General features: G+C 30.9%; 1 protein-coding gene across 2 annotated transcripts in view; it reads left to right on the top strand.

The window, feature by feature from the left end:
• Positions 1-263: 263 nt before the first annotated feature.
• LOC106457726 (calcium uniporter protein, mitochondrial-like) overlaps positions 264-8,936 on the top strand; it is a 25,307-nt gene continuing 16,634 nt past the window's right edge. For both annotated transcript variants that reach the window (XM_013917173.2, XM_022384057.1), the window contains exon 1: positions 264-680. In XM_013917173.2, the coding sequence (XP_013772627.1) occupies positions 576-680 (105 nt within the window). In that variant the 5' untranslated portion in view covers positions 264-575. The remainder of the gene's footprint in view (positions 681-8,936) is intronic.

Below are 8,936 nucleotides of genomic sequence, written 5' to 3'. Positions count from 1 at the left end.
TACAACATAAAACTTCGTAACTTTTCTTGAAGTATAAAATTTCAGAAATACATGGTACATTTATCAATTAAAACAGATTAGTAAAATTAAGAAAACACGTTATAGTAATTTTTTTCTTAATTTACGTGATAAATACAAAAATAATAATAACAGAAGTGTGTAAATATGATGGCAAATGTTTTCTAGATGACTCTTTTCTATTTGCTGATTTTTTTTCTCTTAAATAACATTGTACTAGGGTAAAGGAAAACGTAACATGGGTTTTTAACCTATGCAAAAGTTTAGCAATAGCGGTAACAGTAAAATGAATTTGTGCCACGGGCTAATTTAATTGTCATTCTAGCAATAGTTATAAGTATAATATGTGGGGTTAAAATAATATTAACGCAGAAATGCATAAATACCATGACAGTTTCTTTTTAAGATGGTCTATTTCTATTTGCTGACTTTTTTAAGTCGCGTGTTACTAGAGTAGAGGAAACATGGCATGTATTTTAACGTATGCAAAGGTTTAGCACTAGCGGTAGCAGTAAAATGTATTTGTGCCATAGGCTAACTTTATCTTCATTCTAACAATGGCTGTTACTTGTGTTAGATGGGCTTCAACTTCCAGATTGGGTTTATTTTGTCGCTGTGCTTTTAAAAAAAAGAAGATGAGCAACTTTTCATACCTTATAGATGTAAGTAAGAAAAATCCAAGTTTTAGTTGTTACTTATACTATAAGTTATAGGAGTTAGAGCAAATGTAAATTCGAGAAATGAAACACTTAAAGTCAAATGCCGTTTGTACTGCGTTGCCCCATTTCGTTACTGACAGTGATAGCTAAGCTCTGACTTCAATCATCCTTTTCCGCGCTATTCAAGTTTTGTTTTGATGAGGTAGTTATGATTTAGGGAGGAAGAGGTTATTTGCATATGTCTCTCCCAGATCTATAAGTATAAGACCTAAACATCGATGATGAGAAAATGCGAAAAAAAATTTAGCTTACTTTTATCACTAATATTAATAGTAGCCTTACCTTACAAGTTGTATTGTTATAATAATCTTGCGACTACTGAGTACTCCATAACTATAACTTATAAGTTGGAGTGATCTAACCTAAGTTTTTTTTTTTTTCATGGTGGCATTCGTGAATTACCCAGTTAAAAAACTATTCAGTTTATTTAACTTAAAAGATGAAAATTTAAAATGCTTCCCTTTGTTTTAAAATGGGTGAAAGAGATTTTACTCTTAGTTTATGGAAAAAAAAACTTGATTTTAATTATTTTATCTTAAAATTAAAATGTAAAATATAATTATAATGATAAAACTAAAAGTAAAACTTGTGTTACATGATTAGACTTGCTTAGAGTTATTAATCTGTTTTTTGTGTGGGAGATATTGTTCTCTTACTTTTTGGAGACTTACAATGAATTTATTCATATAACTACAAAAATTAAATAGATATATGATATTTTTCTTGTAAATAAAAATATACCATCTGTTCATGTTTCATTTTTGTAACTTGCAATATAACATAAAAGCTATGACCGAAATTGTCACTCTAATAGCCTCAATCATATATTAAGTTACAAATACTTAATAATAGGGAAGTATATGTAAAATTACTCTATTTATTTATTTTAAATGTGCTTTACCAAAAGTATTTTTTTTTTCAAAGTTTGAAGTTAGTGACCAAAGTGGAGAGTATTAGTCTATTAAGTAGTGCTTACGATTACATGCAGACCATGATGTGTTTACTTTTACTTTTATCCAACAATTTTGATGATTTATACAAGACTGTAACAAACTAGGTGTATTGTGATAATAGTAAATTACACATGAATAACTGAAGTTAGTAGTTAATTTTAGCAAAAAGATTAAATAATGTGCAACTGAAAAAAAACCAAAAATTTTCTTAAAAGTAGGTTCCTCGTTATCAAGTTTTATTGTGCAACTGATTGTAGTGTCTCAGTAGATGAGGGAATAGTAAAATAAACATTATTTTGTAGGGGTATTGAAATGTATTTTATGTGAAAATTGCATTTTGTCACCACATATTTTTGAAGTTGTTGGAAAGTAGTCTTTTTGGTTAGATTTAGAATAGAAATAACTTTACCATGTTAGTTATTTTCCTAAATTTATATACCTTGTTTTATCATCATGTTTTGTTGTCTAAGTTTTTTTGTTTTTTATTCACTTGTATTAGTTTATATTTGTTTCTTCATTGGTAATGGTTGCTATTTTTTAAGATCTCTATACCAATTAAGATGTTTCATGTTAGTGGCATTTGTGATTATTAAAGGTTAGTCATAGACTCTGTAGATTTTAAATTCCTGTAAATTAATTTTATATCAATTTTTTGAATGTTAGACATCATCACTTGAAATACTGTGTACAGTTTGGTCTTCTTATCTGAGGTTATTGACTTCTTTGGAAAAGGCTCATAGTAACGTGTTTTGTGAATAAGAGATATTGTTCTTTTAGTCTTAGGAACTTGATACTGGATTTTTTTTCTGATATCACTCATGATAGTAATAGTAGTAGTAGTAGTAGTATGATTTTTGGAATGTAAAGATTGTTATAAGGATTGGTTAAGATCTCTTATTTTTTCTTGAGAAAAGAAGGGTACAGGTGATTTTATGGAAGTTTACAGATACAATACCTGAAGGTGTGGATTTAAAATTCTGGTTTATTTTTTAAAAAGCAGGGACTGTTCTGAGCTTTGCCAAGATCATGCTTACCATTGCTTTTCTTAATTAGGCATGTTTAAATTTCAGGTTTGGCTTTCAAGTATTATTAACCTCTCATACCACCACTTATTAAAAAGTGATGATATAAAATACCGTAAAAATAATTAATAAAAAAGTGCTGAAACTCATCCTAACAACACCTCTTTGGTTTTGCATGACAGTGTATTTGGCTTTAGAGTCTTCAATTATAGCACAAGTATATTTTACCTCAAGTTACTGCCCTTATCCTCTAATACCCCACTTCTTCACTGACACTTTTTTCAAGCCACTTTAAACACTCAAATTTTTTTAAAGCATACCATAAGTTTCCTACAGTTAGTGATATTTGTGAACACTTATTAGCAGGCATTTGATTAGACAATAAAATAAATACATTATGCTGTATTTTTTATGCTTGAGTATTACTAACAATTACATTGTGTACTGAGATTATACGTCCAGTTACACATACTAAAACATATTTTATTCAGAAGTTAATTACTGACGAGCAATAAATGAAGCATGGAAAACAATTGTTGGATTAATGTTCTTCTGAAATAGTATGTTAACATTTTATTTCTTAAGTTATGATACTCCTTTCTTTTATAATATAAATCCTCCATTATTTTAAAAATCTGAATCTCCTGGATGGTAAAATCTACACAAGACACAAATACATTATTGTAAAAATTTTTGAACATAGTTTTAGAAGAGGGGGGGGGTATCAATATGGAATTTTTACTTAATATTATCATGCACATATCTGCTGACATCATGTGAGATTAACTTATATACTGTTTGCTTCGAGTATAGCTAGTAAAATAATGGGGCAGGAAATAATATGGAGTGTTACAAAAATCATTGTAAAGGCAAAGTAGAAAGTGTTTTTTGTAAGCTTCTATATAAAGTTTTCAGTAGTTGTTTTACATAAAAGGGGCAATAAAAAATATAAACTGGAATGAACCAGAAATACTATCAGAGGTGCAGGAAACAAAGACCTCCTAGAGTTCTAAATATATATACATACACTGAGGGTTATCAGGTTTAGTAAGCAAAGCACTTCCCTGAAATATTTTAACATTAGACTGTGAAGCTTCACCTCAACAATCCTGCATCTGCTTAGTACAGTGTTGACAGAACCTAGGTCTGTTTTGTTTTGTTTTATGTTTAAACGCATGTACCTAATTAAAGGACTGCATTACAGACTAGTAGGCTGCAGATTCAGAAACATAACACAAACTTCCCAAAATAGTAAATGAAATTTGTATCTGTTTATACCATGCTATAGTGTGAAAACATGCATAAAAATTATTAAATTATTTCTGAAAATTTGTTAAAAAGAATCTGAGACAAATATGCATAAGTGATTATTAATATATTTGAATTTTCTGTATTAATGTTTTGAAAAAATGTATGAATTTTTAAGTTTTGCAAACTGCTTAGAGACAAATTAACAAAAAAAAAGTGAAATGGGCAGCAACTACCCAGTTTGAGGTGGTACATGTAGAAAAATATTTGGAAGATTAATCTGCAAAAGTAGGTAGAAAGGATGATGTTTCAAATGGCTTTGATCTTTTGCTTTAAGGTCAGCTAGCACTGATTTTTGTAGTGGTTTGTATGGTGTCCAGGAGGATGAAATTAGATGTAACATGAACGGCTGATGATTCTTGCAACATGTTGGGGGAATGAGTGTGATTTGACCGGTGTTAGCCACAAACTGCTGATTTCCAGGTATCAGTCTCTGTTTAGTGACGGTTTAAGCATGTTGAGATAGAAAGATTTTTTGATTTTTCTAGTTTTCCAGAATTTACATGAGTCTGTGTCAGAAACTATCTATTTTATATCCAGTCAACATGCCATGTCCTGCCAGGGATGAGTTCTGTGTTTTCATTCGTCTTCCGCACTCTTTATTTTCTTGTATTCTTGCCCCCCCCCCCTAGTTTCTCCAACTAGCTTTGTTTACAGGAACATGGTATTTTGTAAATATCATTTTTCTGTTTTTTATCAAGTGTTCTATGTTTAGTTTGACAAAGACAGATTTGAGTGTTCTGTAAGATTTTCAGCAGACATGTTGATCTTTTTTGGCTACATGTATTCTACTTATTTTTTTTCTTGTTGTTTCAATTGGTATCTGTATGTTCTTTAAGGTATTGGTGATGAAACGTAAGTTGTGCCTATTCTGTTTAAAATGTTGTATGATGTATCAATTTGGTTTTGATGGAGTTTTTATCACAGATTGTTTCAGCTTTATTGTTCAAGCACTTAATAATACTGCAGTTAACATAATGTGGATGGTAAGGCTGGAAATGTATCTGTCAGCAGGTGTTGGTTTTTTTTATATGTTTATAGTGATTTTGTCATTCTGTCTGGTGCTGAGGATGTCAAAAAATGACAGGCTGTTGTTGTCCTCACTTTCCCTAGTGTATTCTGTTGTCTATAGCATTAAGATGTAAGAAGGATAATAATCAAATATCAAATGTGTTGTTGATGTAGTGCTTGTAAAAGCCAGGTTTCTTTTCTGTAGAGGTGAATATTCTTTCGTAATCCTCCATGAAAATGTCTGCTAAAACTGGGTAAAGTGGTGATCCCATGGCAAGGCTGACTGTTTTCCCAATGAAGGTGTTCTATTGAAAGTATGTGGATTATAGACAAGCTGAGGTTAATTCCATAATAGCTTTTATCTTAATGTCAATTCTTTATTAAAGAATTATCATGCATTTGGATTGTTAGTGGATAGGTCTGCACATCAAAACATCCTGAGATCTTGTATGTAGGGTTTTGAGTTGTTCATTGAAATATTTTGAGTTGTGGACATAATGTTCAGCATTATCCCATAGTGGTAACAGGATAGGTATCAATTAAAGCAAACAAGTAATGGCAAGGAGATATTATTGAGTGATGATAGATATGTTGGGTTTTTGTATCTTACGCACACTGTAAAACTGTGGAGGACAGTTGGTGTTGGTTTTTAGATTCTTGTTGTGTTTTCACTTGTTACAAAAAATATTTTAAGTCATAATAACAGGGTTTGCACAGGTCCTTAACATTCTGAAAAGTGCTTGAATTATACTGGAAAACCAGGAAAATCAACAATTTTCTGAGAAAGATTCTAAAAACGCCTTGAAAAAAAAGGTTCTGAACAAAATAATTACTGACTCTTGTCATAAGTCATGTAATATATAAATTGGCTGGCATATACATTAGTACTGTATCAAATTCTATTCTCACATCTCTGTAGTCTGTATTCAGTGATATTACTGCAGGATACGTTATTGTATTTTCTTCGGTGGAGGTGCTTACTAAGAACTAATTCCTGTTTCAGCAGCACATAGTATGAAATCACAAATTTCCCCAGTGAATTATATCCACAATGTTTTCAAGCAAAGTAAAATAAAGCATCTGCATGTAAGTATGATCAGTGTGATATTATGTCTGTGAAAGACCACTAAAGGTTTATTCAATTTTGCACACACTTGGATAACAGGACTAAGAGGATTTCTTTTACCATTTTCCTTCTTTTTTTCTTTTTTTTTACTAAAAAAAAAAAGGAAAGAAATAGCCTTATGTAAAAAGGAAATGCTAGGAAAATGTAAATTCAATCCTGCATGGCAAGAATTGGATCTGTATGCGAGTTGGATGTTACCAGACTACAATAGTATTAACTGTGCATGCTCCAAAATTTGTATGAAAGATTTCAATATTGGGATATGGGAGAGTCTGCTCTCAAGAGCCACTTGAAGTCTGCAAAAACAAAGCTTTAATGAACAGTGTTAAAAAAATTCTGTATTGGATTTCTTTCAAATGTGGTACAAACAACTACCAGCAACACACATGGTATAAGGACTGAACAGACAAGTTTTTATTGTTCTTATTTTCAAAACTGAACTGAAGACAAATTAGACAAAGAAAAAACTGCATATATATATATAAAACATTTCACATGAGGATTTTCATGTTAGAAAAGAGTTACTGAGAGGAAGATACAATTTAAAATATAGTGTGCGAGAGACAAAAAAAAAAAAAAGCTAGTGCTCACAGAACATTAGTTATTGCAATCAGTCCTCACACTGGAGTGTAGATTAGATAAAACTACTGTTTTACTAGAATATAATGTGTGTAGACCCTGAGGTAATATTGATATCTAAAGAATGTTAAAATGGCTAATATGACACTTTTTTTTTTTATACTGAAAACTTCAGGTGTATACAAGTATTGTAAAAAAAAAAATTCTAAAAGCTGTTTATCCCTATTTGTGTGTGAAATATTTAACATAATGAGTGACCCCATTATGTTCAAAATAGTTATACATGTACAGTATTTTATCTTTTAGTTTTTTTGTGCATTTATATATATTGAAGAGATTTTATCTTTTGCCTGGGTAGATTTTGATAACGTAAATGATGCATTATCTGTACACTGAGAATGAAGCCAAAGGCCTGATAGAAGTAAATATTTGTTAGGGTCTCTTTCTAAAATGTATTTTGCTTGGTTATCATTATTAACATTACTAATAGGTATTAAGAACTGTATTTATAATGGTGTGCACTTGACATAAATTAGGGGTAACTTGTTATTATGCTGTGTCACCTAGCACTTTCTGTTTTTCCTATTAATAAAAAACAAGAAACTTCTGTAATGTACAACATAATAACTGAATGTTTGAGTTTGAGTCTGAGGGTTTTGGTAATATTAGAAAACAATATTTTTATTAGTATCATTCATCTGCCTTGAATTGTGCATATGGTTTTAAATTGTATTCTTTTAATTATAAGTAATTCCTATTTAAATGATGGCTTTTATAAACAAATAAATAAAAACCTCGTATCTTTCTCTGAACCACTTGAAAAACTAGATAAGTTATTTGCCTTGTAATAAAAAGTCTCAGGTCTAGTAGTGTTGTAGTGTACCAAGTTTAGACTATAGTTTGTATTCTTTTTTAAAAGTCTGGACCAGTTCAAGTTTTGTAACTTTTTAGTGCTTTGCTATTTTTCTATTTTTATTAATAGAAAGTATGTCACTCTTGGATTAACATAAATATGTGCATTTTAATTAATGGAATAGAGAAATACTAAGAGCAAAGATTGGAGCAGATGAAAATACCTTGGAATAGGTAGATCAGGCTCTTTCTTTATCTTGGACATCTGTACAGAAAATGGAAGGTGCCAGAGGGAAATGGTGATAAGAATTTAGATAGATAAGTAACATATGTAAGAAAATAGTGGAGACTTTCAGAATGTGGTGCATAAGAAGAACGATGTGGATCAGCTTAATGAAGAAAATAAGAAATGATACAGTGATGGAAACAGCAGGGATGTGAAAATTTATTGGCATAGCCAAGAAAAAAAAGCTAAAGTATTGTGAACACATCATAAGACATGAAAATATACAAAAGACATCTGTGTCAGAACAAGTGAGACAGGTGTAGGCAGAGAAAAGTATTGAATTATGATGTCAAAGAATGGACTTGGATATGGATAGAACAGTACTAGAACACAGCAAGGGCAAGGAAACAGTGGAAGAGTGTTATTGTTAACCTCTGTGAAGGGAATGCACTAATTAACTGACTTACATTTCCAGTTATTATGATTAGTTTTAAGTGGAATCAAGTTAACAGTTTCTGCCTCTCAAATCCATGAAGGAACATTATTTAATATTGACCTATTTTATTGAAACTAGAATAGTTTGCCATTTTGATGACCTAAGTATGAGAACATTTACAGTCTTTGAATTCAGATGCAGTATTTAACGGGCAAAAACTGCCAGTCATATTATACCTGTAACTTGTTAACAGAACAAGACTTGTAAAACTGCAACTTGGACACTGCCAGTCATAATATACCTGTAACTTGTTAACAGAATAAGACTTATAAAGCTGCAACTTGGACACTGACAGTCATAATATACCTGTAACTTATTACAGAATAAGTCTTATAAAGCTGCAACTTGGACACTGCCAGTCATAATGTACATGTAACTTGTTAACAGAACAAGACTCATAAAGCTGCAACTTGGACACTGCCAGTCATAATATACCTGTAACTTGTTAACAGAACAAGACTTATAAAGCTGCAACTTGGACACTGCCAGTCATAATATACCTGTAACTTGTTAACAGAATAAGACTTATAAAGCTGCAACTTGGACACTGCCAGTCATAATATACCTGTAACTTGTTAACAGAATAAGACTTGTAAAGCTGCAACTTGGACACTGCCAGTCATAAT

The sequence above is a fragment of the Limulus polyphemus genome, unplaced genomic scaffold, assembly GCF_000517525.1.
Source record: "Limulus polyphemus unplaced genomic scaffold, Limulus_polyphemus-2.1.2 Scaffold18, whole genome shotgun sequence".
In the NCBI taxonomy this organism is placed as follows: domain Eukaryota; kingdom Metazoa; phylum Arthropoda; class Merostomata; order Xiphosura; family Limulidae; genus Limulus; species Limulus polyphemus.
The sequence above is the reverse complement of the archived record's forward strand: the minus strand, read 5'-3'. Positions and strand labels throughout refer to the sequence as shown.